The 25283-nt window shown below is 44.8% G+C and overlaps 1 protein-coding gene across 5 annotated transcripts in view; it reads right to left on the bottom strand.

Moving 5' to 3' along the window:
* Window positions 1-25283, bottom strand: part of ASAP1 (ArfGAP with SH3 domain, ankyrin repeat and PH domain 1) — a 340823-nt gene that overhangs the window by 89518 nt on the left and 226022 nt on the right. For all 5 annotated transcript variants that reach the window (XM_053208331.1, XM_053208336.1, XM_053208335.1 and 2 more), the window contains 4 exons: window positions 7820-7894; window positions 7300-7349; window positions 1548-1677; window positions 217-302 (listed from right to left, as the gene is read on the bottom strand). In XM_053208331.1, the coding sequence (XP_053064306.1) occupies window positions 217-302; window positions 1548-1677; window positions 7300-7349; window positions 7820-7894 (341 nt within the window). The remainder of the gene's footprint in view (window positions 1-216; window positions 303-1547; window positions 1678-7299; window positions 7350-7819; window positions 7895-25283) is intronic.

The following is a 25283-nucleotide window of genomic DNA, read 5'->3' as shown; positions in this document are numbered from 1 at the left end:
AACCAAACAGTTGCACTGATAGGAGTTACTGATTTACAGAAAACAACGAAGATGGAAAGATCATACGAGATCCTACCATGTGGCTGTGGAAGGTTATATGGGTACATACAGCGACCAAATGAAAAGCAGAAAGAAAGGAACATAAGAAAGGCAAAGAAGTAAAGGGGGGTCCTTCCTGGCTGGGGCTAACAATCACGACTGCCGTGTTCCACTTACTTGCACTGAGCGTGGTAATACTTTATAAGATTCTGCAGCAGGTCCACACCCTTTTTGGTCTTGATTTCATTAACTTTAATGAGATACTGTGGAAATAAAACAGAATTGTATGTTGACTGTTACAGACAGGGTTTCCCAGTCCTGGGTCTGGGGAGCAGAATACCGATCATGAATCTGCACAAGTTACTGAACCTTGGCTGCCTTCAGACAGGGGGAGTTTCATTTGGGGAATGACGATCAGGCACAGTCACGAGTGTACAAACGACCTGATTAGAGTGTTAATGGTTTACAAACACTCCAGATTAGTTTACTATACAAGCAGAAATCAAACACAGCAAAACATTCTAGAATGTTTGATTATATCCCCCTGGTGCAGTGGATCTCAAACTTAGAGTTCACATGATCAAAACCTGAAAGACAGGTCGTTCTTGGCAGAAAATCAGTAAAATTGCACTCTCTTTACGGAATATGCGGTGAGGTACTGAAACTTTTAGGAAGAGTTTCTGGTACTCAAGAATGAAAGAGTAAGAAAAATTAACGTTACAATAACCTGTTATTAATCAAGCAGTTAATGAACACTACTAGCTCTGATTTTTACCAGTATCCAAGACTTTCTGTTGATATTGTTTGCTTTTTTTTACTTGTTTTATTATAAAGAAGTGCTTACGAGCAGACAGGTTCAAGAAGAAGCTAAAAGGTTGAAGAGGAGGAAAAAAAGAGTATTTTTTTAAAAAAAGAAACACTTAAAATTGAGAAAATTCTATCCGTTTTAGTATTTTTGGAAAACTGATAAAGGAACTGTTACACGTTAGTGTCACAATGGCAGGACGCCAGGTCAAGTTGGACCAGCGCTCGCTGGGAACCCAGTTTGAGAACCACTGCTCAAAGTTTAAGGGAACATGCTTTCATTACATTTCCTTCATGAACTCAGACTTTCTTCATGACTACTTTATTTCAGCTTTCATTCCAACTGGACACATGGTTAAAAAAGACGCATGCTCTTAACCTGGATCAGTAAGACTTCATGTTCACCAGTGTTACTCCTCACCAGATGTTTTTTTCCACACTCACTCACAAGCAACATTAAAGTTCTCACCAAAGAATCCTGTTTTGGCATAAACAGCCCCACAGGACCAAGGCTCAAAATATGAGCCAACAGTGAAATGGCGGATCCCAAAAGGCTTGGAGAAAAACGGAGATGAGAACCCTTAAGAAACAGTCCCCTCCTCTAATAACCAAACAGCCTGCATTTAAGCAGAAAAACTGCTGAGTAGCAGGAAAGATCACAGTTAACCAAACGCCAGGCAAATGCTTGCAAAAGCTGTTCTTACTTCGCACATTTGGAGCTGGAAGAGGCGTCTCTCCTTCTCCATTTCTTCTGCGATCTCGGCTCCCGTGATCTCCGTGCGGATCATTCCATGCTGCTTTGCGTGCTCTCTCTTCTCCTTCTCAATTTTTGTACTGTAATTAAAGATGCCATCATTTAAGAACAAAAACAAACATTCCTGTCTTTCCTTTTTGTCTTCCCTTTAACAAGAGTCACTGATTGTTTCTTACTAAAGGTTAAGCAGCAGGAACTCTTAAGTCGGTAACGTTGATGGAAAGTAACATTCAAAGAGAACACACATCGTACAAATTTTCACCTAGGAAACCTTGCCTTTTAAGTCTGATCTTACACATGGATGAATTCTTATACATTCTCTCACATTTTGGTCGCATGAAAAAATTCTGACAGTTGATGTTTTTCTCGGGTAAAGTACCTTACTCATCGATGAAAAAGTATCAGAAAGTTGGAGACCTCAGGTGTATCCTGATTGCCAACAGATTAAGAGTCTGAGAATTATTTCAGGACAATCAAAGCGCATAGTGGGCATGCACAAAAAGTAGTCAAAGGTAATTTCCAATACTCTTCTAAACCTGGGCCATTTCCATATCCCCATAACACACTTTAATCATTCCATCATCTGGCAGTGGCCTGTACAAAATAAGGATGGGAGAGATCGTAATGTACAATTTGGAATCCCTCTCTGGCCTTTGTTGCTTCCGGATTGCCATCATATACATCACTAGACACGGGGCTCAGGGAGCTGAATGGTACCAGAAGACACAGTTCTGGATATTGACATTTAGAAGACTCCTGAAAAAAAAAGCTGTCTTGACATCCTGACACCTAAAACCCAAGGAGGCAGCTCACTGCATTCTTGACAAGCCCTGTTGATGTACAGGAGCCTTCTATCAACTTTGGGTGCTTTACTCTGAAATATGAATGGGTGGTGAAAGATGATAAGGTAACTGAGGAAAGGCTCCAAAATGAAAGCAGGGGTTCAAAATAACAAGTCAGGGAGTGGGTAGGTGGTGGTGAGAGAACCAGGGTCAGTAAGAGGGAAACTACTTTATCAAATATAATCAAATCCTCAGAAAGGTAAAATAGTGTATCTATGAAATAAGAAGAAGAAACTATACAAGGGCCACCAAAAACTCCCAATGAACTGAGAAAAAGGGCTTTGGAAATTTAAAATATGATAGCCAAATTAAGAAAGTCAACTGAGGGGTGCCTGGATGGTTCAGCTGGCTAAGTGTCAGACTTGGGCTCAGGTCATGATTTCATAGTTTGTGAGTTCGAGCCCCGCATCTGCGGTCAGTGCAGAGCCCACTTTGGGTCAGAGCCTGCTTTGGATCCTCTGTCTCTCTTTCTGCCCCATCACCTGCTCTCTCTCTCTCTCTCTCAAAAATAAATAAAACATTAAAAAAAAAAGATGACTGTGGGATGCCTGGGTGGCATCTGACTTCAGCTCAGGTCATGATCTCACGGTCCATGAGTTCAAGCCCCACATCGGGCTCTGTGCTGACAGCTGAGAGCCTGGAGCCTGCCTCGGATTCTGTGTCTCCCCCTCTCTCTGCCCCTCCCCCACTCATGCTCTTTAAAAACTTTAAAAACTTGAAAAAAAAGGTTTAAAAAAGTCGACTGAAACAATGAGAATAAAAGGTTGAAAGTAATCTAAAACAGAACATAGACAAATAGAACAGAAAAGAGAGAAAAATTATAAGAACAACCTAGAGAATCCAACATTATATGGCAAAGCCTTTTAGGAGAATAAACAGAAAAGAAACCAGATGGGAGGAATGATAAGGAACATTTTAGGAACTATAGAGCTAAAAACTGCAAAGAGAAGGTCAATGAAGAAACTTCGTAGAACATTAAAAAAAAAAAAAAAAAAAGACTTTCACATTTTCTAACTGGAAATAAATGAACCCCTTCCCCAAACCCCACACAAAGAAATGGGAGCAAATATGATTATAAAATGAGAGGATTTATATTCAGCCCAACTCTCATTCTGTGTGATGCAGAATGAAGATATTTCTGGACATGGAAAAATCTGAAAATTTTCCCTCCTTGAGAGCCGTTCCCTGGAAACGAGTGGAAGTGGTGTGCCAGCCAAATATGGGCCCATGCCAGGAAGGAGGAAGGAGGAGAGCTACCATGAAGGGGCAGCCCAGGAGGACAGCTGTGCTGCTGAGCGAAAGGGCTCTGGAGGGAATCTCCAGGACAGAACAGACGGGGCTGCCAGAGAACCTAACGATAACAGATCTATAATCGTTGCTACAGCATACATAGTGTATGTTCTAAACAGAAACACTATTATTTTGTTTTAAACAGAAACATTCATAGGTGTTGGACATCAGTTCTAACAGATAACAAAAGATCACAAACGTTTCCAGCAGTAGGAGGCAAATGAAATGAGGCAATTATTTCACTAAGGAAGAGCAGAAAATGGTACGATGAGAATGGAAAGTCCATTATAACACCATTTGATGGGCACTGAATATTTACAGAAGTTGTTCACACTGACAACTGGTTTATCCATAAACTGTTGTATTAACCACACTGGATGAACAGGGATGGGGGTGGGAAAGCCACGGGGGGTGGTTGTGCGAGGGAGCTGAGCCCTCATCTGCTGTGGCTGCACAGCAGGTGCACCAGGAGGAAACAGCAAGAGAACACAGAGGAACAGAGACAAACCAGCCAGGGAACAGGAGAGGGACTCAGAGGACAGGAGGGGTGGGGCTGAGGACCGCTGTGTCTTTCCACGAAAGCACGTCCGTTGACTACGTAAGATCCCCTCCTCCCATTCCTCGTTAGGAAAAGAATCCTCATTATCAGGTGCAGCACAGACTTGGGAAGGCAGCACGGACATTCTTACAGTGCTGTGACACAGAAATGCTGTGAACGGTGCCTGGTCTGCCCTAGACGCTCTACTCAGATAGACTCTTGTCGAAGCCATTATTATTGGAGTTTCTATTCTATGCAGAGTCTGTCTTAACCGTTGCAAGCACTATTTAATGCTTTCTTTTATGTATGGGTGTTATTTTGACCAAGTATTATTTGATGGTTTAAAAAACTTGCTAGAAACAACTGCCTGGCCAACTGTATGTCTGTCAACAGGCAATTACTTCAACATATTATGTTATCTTGTCTTCACAGAAGCCTTGAGAAGTGGTTAACGCTTCTATGGCTTTACAGGTGAGGATCATCAAAGTTAAGTACCTTGGCTCAAAGTCACAAAGCCGGTAAGGGGCACCACTGAGATTCTCCCATGGTCTCTGACTCCCCAGTGTGTGGTCTAAACTATTATGCCTCACTGCCTCCCGGGTTCTAAATGGAAGACCACAGCCCAGCCTCCTGGGTGGCTGGTTATCAAAGCTAATAAATTAACTTCTTTTTTTTTTTGTATGTTGTTTTGTTTTCTGTAATTCATAATCAAATGAGCCCTATCACATCAAATAATCAAACATTTGGGTTTTTTTTTCTTCTTATACCACTATACATGGTGAGGAAGAAACATATCTTAGGAAAATCATTTGTTGATAGAGGTTTATTTTATTTATTTATTTATTTATTTATTTTTATTAATTTATTTCTTAATGTTTATTTATTTTTGAGAGGGAGAGAGAGACAGAGTGTGAGTCAGGGGAGGGGCAGTGAGAGAGGGAGACACAGAATCCGAAGCAGGCTCCAGGTTCTGAGCTGTCAGCACAGAGCCCGATGCGGGGCTCGAACTCGTAAACTGCGAGATCACGACCTGAGCCGAAGTCGGACGCTCAACCGACTGAGCCACCCAGGTGCCCCGACAGAGGTTTATTAAAAAAGAAAAATAAAACAACAATCTTTTGGTGAAATCCTAAAATCCGGACCCACTTAAATGGTGAATCCTGACACACATTTCCAGATCTGGATAATTCTTTCATTCCTGCAGCAACTATTCCCTATGCACGAGCTGTGTGCCCAAGGTACTGCTAGGGGTAGGCACTGGGAGATTAACACCAAACGCGAGGACGATATGGTCACTGCACTCACCGGGGTCAGATGCCAGAGGACAATGCAGACTAGTGAGCAACCAGACAAGTCTGAATACAGTTGAGCAAAGCGCCATGAAGGGCACCTAGATCTTCCTAGAATGGTTTCTGCTCCAGGACATTCATAATACTGACCACCAGGTCTTGTGCCAACTGTATTTTTATAAAATACCAAAAATACAGTTCCACTACCCAACCCTGGTAGTATTTCAGCTGACAAAGCACATACTGTACCTTGTTTTATTTCCCTGTCCTACAAAAGAGATCTATTCCACAAGTGTAGAGCAAAGGTGTTTTGTTTTGTTTTTTTCTCCCTTCTGTGGACTCCGGCCCCTTTTGTATGTACTTAGTTCTATTCCAAGCCTGGGGCGTGAAGTTGCCTCTGGGCAGGGCAGCACTTAGCTCACAAGAGTGAGCACTGATGATCTTTTTTAATACAGAAAGACAGGATGGCCTACACTGTTCACTCCATCACTGACCATTTTAAGAGCCCTGCTGCTCACAGCTGCATTTATAACCATCAATGCGTTAAAGTATTCCTAAGGCAGCAAGTCTCCAACAGTGTTTATTACACAAGCATTTGTAGAAGTAGTCTGGCAAAAACCAAATTTAGCCCTGAATTTGTTTTTCTTTTGTTGGTGTTTTCATTCTGTTACTGCTGTTATCCAGAAATGCGTTTATTCTCTCACGGTGACAGCTATCCAAGTTTGCAGCCAACCTTTTTTATTAAGTGCTTTTAAATATACTTCTCCTCCCACCACACCTCCCGGTAATACAAATGTCTTCAAGTAGCAATAAGGAGGGAAGGTGGTCCGACTCGTACGGCAGGAAGGTGAGCCAGGCCCACACCATGCATTTCGTGTGCATTATTTCCACAGTCCCTGCAACAACCTGCCCGGCGGGCCCGCCGTGCCCGAGACGTGTTGCTCCGGCTCAGGGGCCACAAAGACCCTGGGGAAGGCAGCATGGCACCGCCCAGCTCCATGACCTCCTGTAATCCCTTCGGTCTCTCCAGGCTTCAGTTCCCCAATCCACAACCAGACGGTGAGGTCACGGTGTGGCGGTCACGCAGGCAGAACACGACGCACAGGCCCCGGCGGGCAGGAGGTCACAAACGCTAGCTATGAATTTTTATCGTTTCCTAATTGCTATGCAGGAATGTAAACAGCCTACAGTTATATGCTAGCTGTAATTAGAGAAAAGTTGCAACGGTCAGATGGACAACTTGATAGTCAGCGTCAGCAGCCACGGGCTCACAAGTTTTTGGGAGTTAACAGCACACCTCCGTCCTCCTATGACGAGGAGGAGGAGGAGTCATAAACACCTCCGGTCAGGTCAGCACACCCGGGCTCTTAGCCTCCACAAGGAGGTACTCAACGAGTTTTTGTCCAAAAGAGATCAGGTAAGAGCTCTGTCCTTCTTCTAGTTAACTTTTTCTTTTTTTTTTTTTAATTTTTTTTTTCAACGTTTTTTATTTATTTTTGGGACAGAGGGAGACAGAGCATGAACGGGGGAGGGGCAGAGAGAGAGGGAGACACAGAATCGGAAACAGGCTCCAGGCTCCGAGCCATCAGCCCAGAGCCTGACGCGGGGCTCGAACTCACGGACCGCGAGATCGTGACCTGGCTGAAGTTGGACACTTAACCGACTGCGCCACCCAGGCGCCCCTGGTTCACTTTTTCTTAAGAAATGAACAACTATAAAAAACAAACAAAAAAAATGACTTACAACTTTGTCTCATAGTCTTTCCAAGCTTTGTCAAACGGCTTCTTGAGATCCTTAGGAAAGAGAAAACGAACTTGAGACTGGATTCACTTTTGCTCAAAGGCAAGTAAATGGTGCGGAAATAACATGGCAGCGAAAATGCTTTCCTCTAAAGGATGCGTGAAACCGGACACACTCTCGCGCACGTCACAGAGTGTGTCGTAGACGAGGAGCCTGAGCGAGCGGGAAGGGCAGACTTCGCTGCGATGCCCGCGGGGTGGCTGGTGGCGCGGCCAAGGCTCAGCACAGACTCCCCGCAGCCCCGTGGGCTCTTACCGATAATCCGGAAAGGGCCTCATCTTATTCCTCAGTCAATAACACTGTGTGAAGCGGCACATCTTTTCCAATGATCATTTTCCAAGTAGTTTTTATGCTAGAAATGTTCAGAGTGCCCTTCAAATGCAAGTAACGCTATGATCTTTAAAGAGGGGGGAAAAATCAATCCTTTCCAGTTAAAGTGAAAATCAAATTTCTGAACACTTACTCCTTTGACTCCCTTTAGGTCTCCTTTCAACAAGGAGTCCAAGGTGAAGATCACATTGTGGCTCAGACCCTGGAGCTGGAAAGTAAAGCAAACACGGAAGACGGTTAAAAAAAGAAGTGCGTGCAGAATAACAAAATCAGCTACTGTGGACTGGACACTTTGCACACACCAGACTCTGCGTAAGGGCTTTCACGCACCATCTTGCTGACCCTGTGCACCGCCCCGAGGTTAGGCGGCAAGACCAGCCCCCCCCACCCCCCACAGCAGGTGGGAGCCACACAACTGGCTTCTATTACTCCTTTTCGTACGCTTCTTCGGTATTTCTCACTATGTGAAATTACCCAGTATGTTTATATGTGCACTCTCTCCCCCACCAGAACGTAAGCTCAGTGAGGGCAGGGACCACGACTGTCCCACTGACTGTGTCCTCTCTGTGCCCAGATCCATTAGAAAGACAAGATACAAGTGCGGGTTTCTCACTGTTCTGAGGCAGTGGCCTGAGTCTCCTTGATTTTAAGTTGGAACAAAAAGGGGTCTACAGAGGAGAGGGAGACGGAGCTGGCACCCAGCTGGAGACAGCGGGGCAGGGAAACCAAGGGAGGGACAGGCAAGCAGGGAAAGAGTGTGCCGAACAAGGACCGGGAACAGTGAATGACACGGACCCGTAGCACTGTGGGGAAACCGGGTCTAGTCGTGTGGAACCAACACTACAGGGACCTGCCGAACCAGGTCATAGCCGGCGAGGTCTGTGGGCTCCCTCACTCAGGAAATAATTTTACTCCCGTGCAAGAGTGTTCTCATTTGTCACTGCAGCCAGCCAGTCACCCTTCCATCAATCACTTACCATGTCCTTGTTCTGTGACACCCACCATGCTAGCGGCTGGCCAGGTGAAGGTGAATAAAACACTGTTCCTGCCTCGAGCGAGCTCACACCCCAGGGACAGAGGTGGTCGCCGTATGCAAACCCACTCTGCCACATTGCGGTATTACAAGTGCCGTACAGAGGCGGAGGGAGAGAGCGGAGCGAGAAGGACCCACGTGGACACCTGCAGGCTTGGTGCGGGACCCTGGGCGCCCCCTAGATAACTGGGGGACGCTACAACCTGCCGCAGACAGCTGCAGTGAAAGGGTTAATACACCTCACAGTGCTAGCTTGCTCCCACACACTCAGCAAGTGCTGAATACATATCTGTTTTCAAAATCCAAAGGGACGTTAGAGAAGAAATAAGAGTAAGGCAATGTGGGGCGCCTGGGTGGCTCAGTCGGTTGAGCATCCGACTTCAGCTCTGGTCATGATCTCACGGCTTGTGAGTTCCAGCCCCTGCGTCGGGCTCTGTGCTGACAGCTCAGAGCCTGGAGCCTGCTTCACATTCTGTGTCTCCCTCTCTCTCTGCCCCTCTGACGCTCACGCTCTCTCTCTCTCAAAAATGAATAAACATTAAAAAAAAAATTTTTTTTTTAAAGAATAAGGCCACACGGAACAGACGGACACCTTCTGCCAACTCCTGCCTACTGCTCTCATCCTGGGCTCCCTGGGGCTCACCATTCCACCTCTGCCTCCCGGCTTCCAGTTTCCACGCAAGAGAAGTTGTCCAGGGCACATCACCAGAGGGCTTGGATCAAAAACAACCAACTCTCTCTTCTTTCAAAGACAAAGAGATTCCAACTACCGAGACGATTCTATCTGTGCAATCTCGCTACCCCCTGCTCCCCCACCCACAGAGAGATAGCCTGGCGGGCAGGTGCCAACACTGAGAGAGCCACGGATTCGGAGTCTGTGTTCTGTAAGGTCAAGGGCATTGGTTCCTGGGGAGTGGGGTGAAAAACATCTTAGCTATTACAATGGCTGTGTCTTTCCAAAGGGCCAGAGTATATAAACTTGATATAGAGTATATCTGTGGCATTAAAACTTCAAAGTTTAGTTTAAACTTTCTAACTTCCTCCCTCCTTCCCTCCCTTCCTTGCTTTCTCTTTCTCTCTTTCTTTCTAAGTGTTTATTTAGCTACTTGTAGGGGAGGGACAGAGAGAGAGGGAGAGAGAATCCCAAGTAGGCTCTGCACTGTCAATGCAGAGCCCAATGCAGGGCTCGAACCCACAAACTGTGAGATCATGACCTGAGCCAAAATTGTGAGCCACCCAGGTGCCCCCCCCCCAAATATCTTTAAAAAGACTCCTTGGGATGGGGTGGTGCAGTTTTCAGGTAATAATAACGTTGAAAAACACCGGCTGTGGGTATGAGATGGGGAAAATAAAGATGAACAGGACTCATTCTCAGCCACAGATGAAGCTCCTTCCTGAAACATAAGCCTCCTGCATCCTGCTCTCCTGCGGGCCTCGGAGGTTTGTGTGGATGGTGGTAAGCGAGGCAGGGACCAACCAGCCCTCCACTCGCCAGGCCAGTGCCTACCTCTCCTCCATTCGTAGAAATCCTTAATCTTCTTCAAAACATTCACCATCCCTCACCATGCACGTATCTGTTTCCTCATTTGTTTGCTGTACCCTCAGTTTGAATGCAAACTCTCTAAGGGTAGGGTCTGCATGTTCATGGCCCTATTTCCACAATTTAGAACACCGCCTGGCACAGAGTAGGTGCTCAATAAATACTTGTAGAATATAGGAAATAGAGAATCATGTGAGCACAAGGTTCCTCTCTACAGGATTTATTCTGACGGGAAGCTTAGGACTTGTCAATAAGGGATGAGATAAATAAACTACGGAAGTTCTAAACCGTAGCCATAAAACTGAGAAAGTTCTTTATGTGTAACTCTGGAAACGGCTCCAAGATAAATTGTTACATGACAAAAGCAAAGTATAAACAGCATTCACAGCATACAAAGTTCTGTATAAAAAGAACAGGGGCGCCTGGCTGGCTCGGTTGGGGAGCACACAACTCTGGACCTGGGGTTGTAACTTCTAGCCCCAGATGGGATGTAGAGATTGCTTAAATACATAAAACTTTAAAATATTCTAAACAAACAATGAAATGACAGTGATTATAAACCATTTTTAACTTCGTCCTAGAATCAGGCTTTTCACCAATGCCTCAAATCCTTTGTGAAATGAAGCAGGAAAAAAAAATTGTTATGCCATTTTGGTCTGAGGGCTACATTACAAAATAAGAATGAAAAAATTATGAAACTGTGGTTAGTACTGAATGTGGGGGTTGCGCGGAAGGAAAAGTCCCTCAAAAGCCATGTACTGACCACACAATAGACACACACTGTAACCTTTCAGTGCTGTCGTTGGGGTTGGGGGGGGTGGGAGGGGGGGCTGCAGTGGCACTGATGGAAAACCCCAAGAATTAAGAATTTCTTTGTGGTTATCCACACACATACTCTTGGGGGCTGATAAGAAACCGAGAAGGCCAAACATTGTGTATTTATGAATTCAGAATCTTCCCAGGATGAGCCTAGCAATAGGCCCCAGGAAAAAAATCCTTCCCCACCTTACTTCCCAGGAAAAAGTCGGTTAATTTGCAAGAACTGGCAAAGGCAATGGTTTTAAGGAAAGAGCGAATAGCAACTCTGTCATTATGAAGATGCAGAGAGATGTCAAAGAGAAAACAGACTACTCTCGAGAAAAGGAAACTTTTGAGAAATATTTATCAAGAGGCCAAAATTTCCTTTGCTGCAGATCTCAATGAAGAGAAGGCCTATTTTCTCCGACACTGGAAGGTACTGCGACAGCGATGGATTACATGACCTCACAGTTGTAGGGTTCTGTGACTTTCCTGCTTTTTCACTTTCCAGTTCTTTCAGGAATCCTTCTCACAGCCTAAGCAAAGCTTGCAAACGAATACAAAAGCACCTCCAGGGCAACCACGAGGAGGCCAACGTAAAAAAAACGAGTAGAAAGACTTCCTGTATCACCTTCATTATCCTCAGTGGATTTTTTGAAAGCCTTTCAAATCTATTATTTCCCATTAATTTTACTAAAATTCTATTGATTCCATTTCCATTTACTCAACTTCCAACCTATTTCCTTTCCTTTAATGATAAAGTTGAATTAACGTAAGTTCTTTACACAAGCCAAGACAACAGGACGATGAAGGATATGTTTTTAAGAGCACCTCTTTTTCCATTTTATTAAGCAAACACATTAGAAAGCATTTCAGGAGTGGTGTTTGGGTGCGGTAAATGTGTCTGCTTTCCAAACAAACTGCTTCCTCACAAAGTGGAAATTTCCTCTGCGAGTATATACGTATATCAAGCCCAACGAGAAACCTGGAATAAAGACAGGAGGAGGCTGACGTCTATCCTTTCATTATGCAAAAGTGATTTGTTTAAGCAAACAGACTGTAATTAATACTGGTTTTGATCACAATAACCACCTATTCCTTACAACTAGCTCAGACGCTACCAGACATGAGACAAACAGCTCCCGTTAGAGAGGACTTCGGGACGGCTTTCCTCTTTGTATCTGCTCTGATTTTTCTCTAAACCCCTTTAGAGTTTTACCACAAAACGACATGATCTCATTCTTTATGATTCATCACCTGTCTTTCTTCTCTAGAAGGTATGCCTCTTAATTAAGGGGGAAGCATCTCATCTGTTTTGTCCACTAACCGACCAGGTCCCAAAGCTGGAGCCAGCAGGCAGCTGCCGGTGGCCACGCTGCACTGTGGTTTCTGGCTCGCCTGGGGGCCTGCGACCCAGGGGGCTGTGCCACCCTGCTGGAGCACAGGTGTGGGGGACAGTGACTCAGCAGCGTCGCAGTGGGAGCGGAGCACGGCTCTACACGTGGTGCCCTGCCCCCACGGCTCCCACATGCACACGGCACCGTATCAATGAACAGGGACATAATTTGCTTGCTTTGTCATCCTGCGTTAATCCTGACGTTCCTACCTTACTGCCCACCGGTTCTCTCTCCTTCCCCTCTACAGACAGAAAGTAAGGCTAATGCAAATCTGCTGACTTGCTCAACACATTGGAAAATCCAATTAAAATAATGAGCCAGCTCCTAGCAGTTAAGTCTTCGATTCCCTGGAATAAATTAGATATTCAGTTTAGTGTGTTAACTCCTTCATGGCGGTGCCCGGTTGTGGTCAGGCAGTTTCCAGGGTGTTAAGATACACTGGAAAGAGTTCTCAGCAGGAGCTGAGAAGGCCAGAATGTGGCCACTCATTACTATTGGCCTGGGGACTTTGGGCAAACCGTTAACCTGACCGACTCGGTTTTCTGATTTTAAAATGGGTGTCCTGGCACCTTCCTCCACTAGCCAAGGCTGGTGCGACAGGATCAGGGAAAACGGATGCCAGCGGAGCTCCCACTGGATAGCAGGCCACGGGGCTGCCTGCTTTATCCGGCTGCTCCGCTGGCTGCTCCCGAGAGCCCTCAAGGTGGTATTAGCGTGTTCAAACACACTCAGCCAAGTGGACGGGCCAAACCACAAGCCAGGGCTAACTCCCAAGTCAGTGAACTATTTACAGCATTATCTTCTTGTAGGTTATCATAATGTGCTTTTTAAAAAAGTTATTTATTGAGAGAGAGAGAGAGAGAGAGAGAGAGAGAGAGAGAGAGAGAGACTGGGAGGGAGAGAGCGAGAGAGACAGACAGACAGATCCCACGGCCATGAGATCATGACCTGAACCGAAATCAAGCGTCAGACACCCAACCGACTGAGCCACCCAGGCGCCCCCGATTATCAGAATGTTTCAAAGATTATAATATACTGCATACACATACAGACTATTATTATCAGCCATTACCGACCTACTAAACTAAGCTTTATTGTATTCGGTTGCATATGCGTTAAGGGGAAACGAAGAATACTGCTTTGAGGACACTTACAATTCCCACGCAGATGAGACTTAATGTTCCCACCTCACCCACTGCTCAGGCATTTGTAACAGCTTACACTTCACAGCTGCTGGAGTGCCCAGCACTCACACGATCAACAGGCGGCACACACTTAGCCAAGCGTGTGCTTGGACAAGTCATTCAACCTTTCACAGATTTGGAGATTTAGTCATTCAACCTCTTAGAGATTCAGTCTCGTTCCTTACAGTGGCAATGATAAGGCTGCCTCCATACGGTGCTGAGGGTGTTGCCGTGTAGACGCCGGGTGCTATGCGTGCAAAACGCTGCACAACACAGACTCTTAATAAAACGTAACTAGGTTTACTGTCTCACACTTGAACAGCTCAGCCGCAGTGGTGGAAAAAATACAATGATGGCATTTTGGATACTGGAATAGGTCTTTTGAGGCTGGGACGGAGGTTGGCAGGACTCCCGAACGTCCTTCATGTTGCACCACATTCCCTCCAAGCTTCTTGTTTCCCTGCCTCATCCCGCAAGGGAGTCTCTACAAACTGTAAAGTAGTGCATCCCATTATACACCATGCTCTAATCCAGGCAAATCAGCCTGAATTAGAGTTATTAAAATGACAGATGGTACTGTGTTTAACGTATGTTACCTAAAGTTATTGCTCACAACAACTCAGTAAGATGTATCTTAGCCTCACCCAATTGAGGAAACAGGCTCAGAGAGGTCAAGTAACTTGCCTAAGGTCAAACAGTGACTAAGCGGATGATCAGAGTCTTAATTAAGGTTTTTACTGACTCCAAAGGCCATCCTCATTTCCTGAGTCCTGTTGTTCCAGTGATCTTTTAAAATGATTATCATTATCACTCTCCTGCGTGAAACCCATCAATGGCTTCCCATGGACTGGATTCAAATCCAACCTCACAATTTAAGTCTGGCCCTGGCAACCTGTCTGAAGCCCCTCTACCCTTTCCCCCACCCATCAACCATGCCGGCCCTTCTTCTGGTTCTTGATTCATCAAGCTCTCAAGCACATACATGCTTTACCATCAGTCTGGAACAGTCTTCTGTTGGCTCCTGGCAAAGAGCCTCCTAGTCTAGGCTCCATGCCTCCTCCTCAGTGAGGTGTTGAGCACATTTCTACATAGGTCTCTCCTCTCTGGTCTCCCCTGAGTCTTAACTAGGCAGAATAGGCTCACTTTCAGAGAACAATGCATTTGACAAGCATCTGACTGTTTCTTTAGTGTCTAGAGCAAAGCTTCTTGAAGGCAGGAGCTATGGCTGTTTCACCCACCACTGTGTTACATCCAACCCCTACCAGAGTGTAGATTCCTTAAATAAAACACGTGTTGACGGAGTAAATGGCTGAACAAATGAATTCCTCTCCACACCAGAAAAGTTATTCTGAGACTCAGAAGTATTACAGAATGTGAACGAGTTTTGGTCTTCCCGGAGCACTCTGCACTTCCAGATTAGAAGTCGGGGAGGTGACGGCGGATTTAGGAGAGGGACGGGAGATGAGAACTGCTCCCACTATGTGGTTGGGGGTGAAGGACCAAAGGTACCTTCCATCCAGCAGCTGCCTGGCTTTGACAACTGGAGAAGAAGAGTGTTCTAGACCTGAACCTGCTTCCACCTGGCTGTGTGGGTACAGGCCAGTCACTTCTCATTTCTGCCACTGATAAAACGAGGTCTACAAGGTCTCTAATATACCTTCCAGGGACAGTACTCTCAGAGCCTAAGATGAGATACTGAGATACGACTAAACACACCAGAAAGAAATCCAGACGACCCGGGTGAGAAAAGCCAGAGGGAGATGCTCATGCTGTCTCCTGGGCAGGATGTGGCCCTGTCCCCACCCCCAAGAGGGTCTAGGCTCCTGATCCCATCTCAACCATGGTAGTTCTGTTTTAAAAGGCTGTATGCTTCCAAGTAAGCAAAGATCCGAGGCTACAGTCTTCCCTTCCAAAACAGGAAAACATTTTCAAAATGTATAAACAAGTGAAAAATCAGGTTATAAAACAGCACTATAGTATGAAACCAATGTGGTTAAAAAATTATGACAATAAATACACATATAAGAAAAGATTTATAAATAGGAATGAGATTAGAAGATACAGATAGACAGGGGCACCTGGGTGGCTCAGTCAGTTGAGTGACAGACTTCAGCTCAGGTCATGATCTCACGGTTTGTGAGTTTGAGCCCTGCGTCAGGCTCTGTGCTAACAGCTCGGAGCCAGGAGTCTGCTTCGGGTTCCGTGTCTCCCTCCCTCTCTGCCCCTCCCATGCTCATGCTGTCTCTCAATAATAAATAAATGTTAAAGAAAGAAAATTAAAAAAAAAAAGAAGATACAGATAGATAGATATCAACCTGTAAACAGTGAATTGTAAGGTTATCAGTGACTTTTATTTCAGGGTTTTCCCCCCTGTATTTCCTAAGTTTTCAGCAATGAACTGGTATTTTTTATTCAGAATAGTATTAAAAAGAAATATGACACAGAAACACAAGAGGGCGATATAATCAACCAGCAATTTATTTCTCACTCAACTTGTTATTTGATGTATTAATACAACATAGAAACCAGATGGCAGGTATAGAAGTAAAAATAATGAGGGAGTGAATCTGGCAGGAAAAATGACAGCTTCTCTGTAACATTAGGGAATTCTATACCTCTGTCCAGAGTGACCGTCCTTCCTAGTGGTCTCCCAAGTGTGGTCTTGGGAACAATAGTGTTTGCATCACCCAGAACTTGTTAGAAATCCAGTCTCAACCCTAATTAACCAGACACTCTGCGGGTGGGGCCCAATGGCCCACGCTGAAACCAGCTCTCTAGGCGTGACGGGTTGGGTGCAAGGTCCAGTTGGGGCATGAACTGCTTTACACTAACAGCAGCTGTCCAAAGTCAAAGGGGAAGGAGAACCCAAGTTCCTTCAGAGAAGGAACACCTGCAGTCAACACATGGAAATCGCCAAGGCACAGTTACCACGAAAACAGAATAGAGGTGGGTCTCAGCCATAATTACCAGGAGAAAAAGCACAGGAATGACTGCTCTGGGTGGCTTGGGGAAGACCTAAGGAAAAGGGGAACCAAATCAAACCATGACGTTACAGGCTCAGGAACCGACAAGACTGAATTTGGCAGAAAATACAGTTCTACTGGAAGTTTCACAGAGAAAAATGGGTAGGCGTAGGAGTATCTGGGAATAGGAGAATTCCTTAACGTAAAATAATGCAATTATGTTTTGTCTAATTCCATTTAAGTAAATGAGGGGTGAGATTTAACATCATCTCCTACATCAAGGATGAAAATGAAAGCACTCTTTTTTTCTTTGTACGATCTGCAGCATCTGACTTCATCTGAGGATAATTATAACAAAAGGGGGAGCGGCTACGACTTGTAAGCCCAAGACAAACGGGGAAGCAAAAGGAAGAAAGGCCTGGGCAGCTGGGCCTTGGTTTGAAGAGACATCTCGGCCCTAACGATTTCTCTACTGTGCTTGAAACGATTAATCGGCTGGTTCACGATCAACTTTCAGACCCGTAATTTCATTTCCACGCACGTCATCTACAATTTGCTATGTTTAAACTAGAACAAAAGCCTACGGTAGGTGACATCAAATTATATTTTCCTTGCCTTCACTGAACATCTTTATCACACACTGTATGTTTGACAACAACACGCTTTTAAGCACTTTCCTGACAAATTAAAAAATTTAACAAGATAAGTAAGTGCAAGCACTCGGGGCCCACCACATACGACACCAGGAGGACACAGGGATTTCTTACTGTAGACACTGTGTTCATTTAACTGGTAGAAAAGCAGAGAAGCAGTGCCCTCTTCGCCTGGACTCCCCCACTCTGTCTGCTTGGTCCACATCTTGTGCTTTAATTAAGACTCACTTTGCTCCCCCCTCACTGAAAATGTTAGAATTCAAATAATGTACCTCAATGGTGGCTGTAATATTCACCACCGGTTGCTATAGTTCCAGGCCACCCTTGCAGAAAAAAGAAATCTTGGATATTATGCCTGTGATGCCAAATGATGCCAAAAAAAGTTTTCTCTACTTGCAGGCAGCAAAAAGCAGGAAGTCTAAAAAATCCGGAACCATCCCCATGTCCATCCTTCCTTATAAAATGAACTGCTTGGGGCACATGGGTGGCTCAGTCGGTTGAGCGTCCGACTTCGGCTCAGGTCATGATCTCACAGTCCGTGAGTTCGAGCCCTGCACTGGGCTCTGTGCTGATGGCTCAGAGCCTGGAGCCTGCTTCTGATTCTGTGTCTCCCTCTCTCTCTGCCCCTTCCCTGCTCATGCTCTGTCTCTCTCTGTCTCAAAAATAAATAAAAACATTAAGATAAATAAATAAAATAAAATAAAATAAAATGAAGTACTTTAGTGTAAACTATTAACAGAGTCTGTATAAGCAGTCTGTTGAACGGAAGTAATCGTCAAGCTCAGTACAGAGCCTGGAACAGAATGGACATTTAGTAAATACTAGCTAAGTCAGGACCACAATTTAGAAGATCTGGGGGGGGGCGGGGGGGGGGGGGAAGAAACAAAAACCTGAAGTACAGACTTTCACCTGACTCTCTAAATATCAAATGTATCAACCAAAGCTTAATGCTGTTTAATGCTTCTGTTTAAGGAAACATGCATCTGCAAGCCTAAGAGAATAGTTTTATAAATATCTATTAATTATTTATGGCCTAGTTCAAGGGTGTCTCTTCTGGGAAGCCTCTTTTGATGTCCTTGCTTTCTGGGTGAATAAATGAGGGAGTGAATGAATACATGATTCTGCCTCTAGTGACCCAGCTTGAGAAATGAGGGAACAGAAACGTGAACTCAGTTTTATCTGACTTCAAAGTCATGCACTCTGCCAGCTCTCTGAACTTTCAATTGCTTGACACGGCTAGACAACCAGTCAATAAAAGGGCCTGTTCATATTTAGTGGAAGATGTAAGCTGCTAGTTCAAGACTGGATCAGCAAGGGGTTTCTTCATGTTAAACCTAATGGTACCAAAAGGCACCAAAGGGTATAATCTTAAAGAAGCAAGGTATAAAGAAGCCACCAGCTTAAATAATCAGAAATTACACACTGAAATGTAAATAAGAAATAAATTCTAGAAGAACAGATATAAAGTGGAATAAAATTAAAACAAATAAACAACAACACATGAAATGGATCACCTGATCCAGAAAACCTCTCGATCGGTACGTCTCAAGGTGGTTCCATGGGAAGTCAAAGTTTCTTACACAAGAATGTTTGTGATCAAGGAAGTTTTAAAAAACACTGAACTGGTCAGGTCTCTAATTAAACAGGATGTCTCCAAGTCTTTAATATACAAATGTACACTGTAAATCCCCAAGGGCAATATGTAGTGCTTTTCAATCCAGAACTCTTGTCAAAGAAGGCGGCATGGGGGGCGCCTGGGTGACTCAGTGGGTCAACCGTCTGACTCTTGATTTCGGCTCAGGTCATGATCTCACAGATTGTGAGATCGAGCCCCACATCAGGCTCCACGCTGTCAGTGCTTGGGATTCTCTCTCTCTTTCTCTCTCTCTCTCTCTGCCCCTTCCCTGCTCACACGCACACATTCTCTCTCCCTCTCTCAATAAATAAATAAATAAGCGAACAAACAAACTTAAATAAAAAAAGAGGGCAGCATGGGATTAGTATTTCAGGGAAAACTTGTAGGAAAAGGCATCTCAGGCCCTGATACTCGTGTTCCCAGACAAGAGGGAGTTAGATGCACTGGGCCCGGCACGGCCCCTGCACCCGGTTGCACAGAGTGTATAGAGCTCAAAGCATCAACCTGGCTTCTTCAAGTGGTGCCTGAAACCCAGCCACACTCCCCTCACAAATCCGTGTTCCCTGGTGCTGGCTGACATCGGCCCAGAGGAAGGTGCCCTAGCTGGGCTGTGGTACCTGCCCAAAAGTCTGGGTGTGGAGCGGGTTGCCTCATTGGGAGGCTACGGGAAGCGGAGGTGAGGAGAGACTCGGGGGCGACATTCTGCAGAGGAATCGAAACCCAGTTCAACCGAAAACACACACTTAATGTGAGGCAGGGAGAGGAATGGCAGAGTCCAGGTAAGATAAGAGGTCAGGCCGGACACGGAGAACGGGAAATCGAGGAAGAGGGGGAGAGGTCAGAGGCGTGCGTGTGAAGCTGACTTTGGCAGAATTCTCTGAACAAAGGAAAACATCCGCATTTGCTTTTCACAACAGGCTCCAGATTTGGGCTTGGAAAAGGAGCTCTGGAGGCTTCTGGGACCAAGATCATGCAGACCCAAGGCTAGCTACCTCCCGACAGTGTGCGCCTTACCCTTGTACCGTCTCTGCCACTCTGGTGCTTGCGGTCCTTTAAATCAACCTTTTTACTTAAATGAATTAAAAGTATGCTTTACTTTATATCCGTAAAAGGATCCTGACACCTTGAGAGGCAGTCCAGTGTTCTTCAAAGCATGGGGGTCTGGAGGAGACCACCCAGGTTTGAATGATATCTACCACAGCACTCTGTGCCTCAGTTTCCCCAACTGTTCAGTAAAGATAATAATGACTACTACCGGGTAGGGTTGATGTCAAGAGTAACAAGGCAGAAATGGTAACACTCACCAAATATTCTATTTGCTCCCTTCTATTTCCTGTCCCCTGCCAGTGGGGCTAAGAACACAGTTTAAGGTGGGGAACTAACACACCAGGGGAAGCAGTGACGAGCCTGCACGTGGTACTCTCTCCTCTCCCCCGCCGTAGCAAACCCTGCAGTGATGGGCCCTTGGTCTCTGAATGACTTAGCGTGTGGAGCAGACCCCCCTGGTAGACATGGGATGTGAGGAGGAAGGAACCCCTCCCTCTGTTAAGCCACGGAGATCTGGGGGTGAACTTACGACTGCTGCACATTCTAGCCCCTTCTGGCTAGTATAACACGTGAGTGCTTAAAACAGTGTCTGGGATATAGTCAGCTCGTTGGATACACTACTGTTACCAGTATTATTTATATAAATAAAATTTAACCATAAGAATAATGAAAACTCCCATCTGAAGACCCTGAGGGTGAGACCAGCTCTAGCTTTGTTTAAGAGAGATACTGATAAGCAAATATTAGGGGGCCCGAGCATTCCAGGGTGAATCTGAAGACTTCCCCTCCATGCCCAGGCTTCTCTTACTGCTAATGAAACTTTCTCCTCCAACAAGTGACTGGTTTCCTTCTCCTTCCTCCACGCTGCTTGCTTTTCCTTCCTTCCTCTCTCACAGAACCACGACTCTCACACATAAGCCTCTGCTAGCATCGAGAAGCTGTTTTGTGAGTCTGTTTCAAGTGGAGTAACACTGGACAGCCACAAACACACAAGCCACAAACACACACATTTAAAACATTTTGAAAAGTGTTATTCACTGCATGCAAAATTCTCAAGATGAAAATTCAATCCTATTTAAAATGCATTATTTGAGGGGCATGTGGGTGGCTCAGTCGCTTAAGTGCCCACTCTTGATTTTGGCTCAGTTGGTGATAATCGTGGTTGTGAGAAGGAGTCCTGAGTTGGGCTCCATGATGAATGTGGAGTCTGCTTGGGATTCCCTCCCTCCTCCCTCTCTCTCTCTCTCTCTCTCTCCCCCCACCCCCCACTCTCATCCGTGCACTCTCTCTCAAAATAAATGAACATTAAAAATGCATTATTTGAGGGGCGCCTGGGTGGCTCAGCCGGTTGAGCGGCCGACTTCGGCTCAGGTCATGATCTCGCGGTCCATGAGTTCGAGCCCTGCGTCAGGCTCTGTGCTAACAGCTCACAGCCCGGATGGAGCCTGTTTCAGATTCTGTGTCTCCCTCTCTCTGACCCTCCCCCGTTCATGCTCTGTCTCTCTCTGTCTCAAAAACAAATAAACGTTAAAAAAAATATTTTTTTTAAAAAATGCATTATTTGAACTTCCTATTTACACTCTTTTTAATGTTAATCCTTAAAAGAAAAAAAAGCCAAAAGAAAAATAAATCATTTTTAAATTCAGGCTGGGGATACCACAGGACTTCCGTATATTGGATGTATTTAAGACAAGGTACACCTGCACTGATGGATGTAAAATTCAATTTTTATATAGGGAATCTATGGTTTATACAGTGAACATTATAGAATGAACCATACAACTATGGTTTATACTATGTAGCCTGTTAAAGTGATTTTTCCAATTTTATCTATATAGTCCCAGACAGCCAACAGGCTTCAAATAAGGTTTGCAAAGCATATGTATAATAACAAGGTTTGTTTTGTTTTGTTTTGTTTTGTTTTTTAAAGTCATTTGGCAACAAAACCTGATCTAACGTGAATTCAGGTGGTCATAAGCTCTGACCTGAACTGAGGTGGCACCCTTCAGAGTCTTTTCTTACTTCATGTAAACATTCACAGGTTCCACTGCAGAAAACAGACTGATTGCATTTAATTACGAGGACCTGCCTGAAAAGTCATGGGGTGCTGGTGGGAGGGATGTTATCTAATATGTGGCATATGCACCCTACCACCACTCTGGAATCTGTAAAATTCTGAATTTTATCAGTTTCTCGTGTACAAATCTATAAAATTGTTTCAAAGGGCATGGTATATTATTAGTATTAACAGGAGTTAGAAGGGTAGAATTACCTTTATTTTATTTTGTCCCCTATTTCTCACATTTTTATAGTAAACATGTACAACTTTTACAATGGAAGAGAAAAAGGAAATCTCCTTCTTACCCACATGGATAGCTCTCACGATAGTAACTGCCAGGGAAGCCCGTCAGGACATGGGGGGATGTCTGGCAGATGAAATGCTAAAACCTTCCAATTATGGATGACTCTTCTGCAAAGAAGGTTGTTAAGTTGTATTCTATAATCCAGGGTACCCAGGGGCTACCAATGGACTGTTGAGCAAACTCACGCCCTCTACGTTTTTCAGTATTTCAAAGAACCTGAGAAATAATTGATTAGCTATAAATCTAGGTCCAACCTGTATATTTCTTAGCTATTCTCAGTTGAGGGGGAAGAAAAGAAAAAAAACTGAACACTAAACAAATCCTTAACTCGACCACATACCCTGTAGTTAGAGATTGCACACGGGAAATGCTATGTAGCTGGAGAAATCTTTCTTGTGCTTCAACAGCTCTGAAGCAATAACGGTCCTCTAACTGTTAAAAGAGAGACTGAGGATCTTTCGCAAGTTACAGAACTGTCCAGAGGCTCAGGGAAGAGAAGGCATGGACAGTCCTGGCTAGACCAGAATCCTTCTGGGCACCTCCTTTAAAAAGAGGATTTACATATATTTCCTAACACTGTTGCTGCACTGGGGGGGTTGGGGTACGGTTCAAATAGTTTACCTTACCCACTGAGAATCTATTTCAACCCACCAGTTACTCCTTTCCCGTCCCATTTGGTGGCTTGGTGATTAAATGGATGCAATTTACTGTTGACTCCTTAACTTCTTCTTCTTCTTCTTTTTTAATCTTTATTTATTTTTGAGAGACAGAGTGTGAGCAGGGGAGGAACAGAGAGAGAGGCAGACACAGAATCCAAACAGGTCCCGGGCTCCAAGCTGTCAGCACAGAACCTGACGAGGGGCTCGAATTCATGAACCAGGAGATCATGACCTCAGCCGAAATCAGACGCTTAACCGACTGAGCCACCAGGAACGGTGGCCTGCTGCTGGCCAGAGAGCAGATCTGGCACCATTTAGCAAGCAATGCTTTTACGTCTTTCTTTCCAATGACTTAAAAAAAAAAAAAAAGAAAAAAGAAAAGAAAAAGCAAAAGAAAAAATTGAACATAATTTAGGTTCTATGTATTTAATCAGATGAATAACAAAAAATACTTAGAAAAAGCTAAAACTCTAAAAGATCATCCTGCTTTCCTTTCTTCCTTTTTTTTTTAAACAAGGAAGCTGCATTGTAAAGAAAGCCTTTATCTACTCTATCTACATTAACTACTAAATGACATTAAAAGGAGAAGGAACGGAAGGTATAAAGGCATGGAAGCAAGAAATAGTTTATAATCCAGAAACAACAAGTGATTTGTTATGTCTGGAGCTGGCTTTGGTTACAAAAGCATCTTTAACAGGAAGAAGGATGAATTCAGAGAGATTGGTTAAGTCATCTAAAGAAGTATTTCTAATATATTTTTTTAAATGCTACTCTCTACTAAGCATATGCTTATGGACCAGATTATATGACAAGTACTTCGCATAAAAGCCCAGGCACTTGTAATCTGGCCTCACACATCTTAACAAACATCAACAAAATACATCCTGTCCACATCGCACTGGCTTCTCTCCACTAAGAGGCAGCATTCCCTCGGCGTATTCACACACGACAAAGACTCCCTGCTGAGGGGAAAGAGCTCATCACTTCATGTTTTGGGAACAGTGACCACAAAAAGGACTCTGACTAGAGGGAGCAACTGAAAACACGGACAAAGACTGGTTTAGAAAACCTGTAAAAAAAAAAAAAACGGGGGGTGGGGGCAAAGAAAGTGGGAGTACAGATCTGAGGGCATGGCAGAGAAGAGAGGGTTTGAGTTTTGCTCTGCACATTGGTTTCACATTGAAATTTTCATGTAACAGTAGCTGTATCATTCAAGGCTTTTCCCCACTTTGTTTCCCTGACTAGAATTCGATGATTTATACTTTAACTTTCCATTTTGGAAAAAACCACAGACTCAGCACTAAGTTGCAAAAACAGTACAGAGAGGGCCCCTGTACCCTCAACGAGCTTCCCCCAAAGTTAACAACTTACACAGACCTTACAGAGTTAACAGCTTACACAGGACATTATCAAAACCTGGGAAGCAACACTGGGATAAGACTATCAACCAGTCTACAGATGCCTGGTGGGGGAAAATTGAGAATCCAAAGAGAAAATTGTGGTTTCTCTTTTATATTCTCCTTTCCCAGAGATAACCGTCACTGATACCTGGGCTTCTGCATACAGTCATTTTTTTTAGTATGCCTGTGTATGGCTCTGTGACATTTTACCACAGGAACAGGTCAGCACAACCACACCACCACCCAGCCAGAGAACTGTTCCATCAACACAAAGGGACTTCCTCAGGCTACCCCTTTATGGTCATGCCCTTGACCCCTTCTCTAACCCCTGGTAACCACAGATCTGTCCTCCCTCTCGGATCGGTCCACCCCCTCGGTAGTTTTGGGTGACCTGGACTTTAATCAGAAAAAATATACAAATGGCAATGTTATCTTGATGGATGTCACCCTTTTATGGAACTTGTTTTCATTTTAAGGTGTCAAAAGCACACAGGAAGCAAAAGAAAAACGACCTCCTGGAACGTACTTGGGGAGTCCCACCGGACAGTAAGTCCCGGGTCCTCCTCCTGCCGTAGCACCTGGGCTGCCGTCAGGCAGATGTCCTGGCACTGGGGCGGGACAAGACTCCACGGGAACAAAGACTGAACTGTCAAGGATGATGGGTTCTTTGGGAATGCACACCCTCTCAAGCTTCTGAATCTGTCATCCGTCCCAACGAGGGAGAGTGCAAATGCTCTAACGCCAACGTTAAGAGAAATCTAGTGAAATACAAGTTGCTTAGAACATATGATTTCGGGGTGCCTGGGTGGCGCAGTCGGTTAAGCGTCCGACTTCAGCCAGGTCACGATCTCGCGGTCCGTGAGTTCGAGCCCCGCGTCAGGCTCTGGGCTGATGGCTCGGAGCCTGGAGCCTGCTTCCGATTCT

This window comes from Acinonyx jubatus, chromosome F2 (assembly GCF_027475565.1).
Source record: "Acinonyx jubatus isolate Ajub_Pintada_27869175 chromosome F2, VMU_Ajub_asm_v1.0, whole genome shotgun sequence".
NCBI classification, from domain to species: Eukaryota; Metazoa; Chordata; class Mammalia; order Carnivora; family Felidae; genus Acinonyx; species Acinonyx jubatus.
This window is presented reverse-complemented; position numbering and strand designations above follow the sequence as displayed.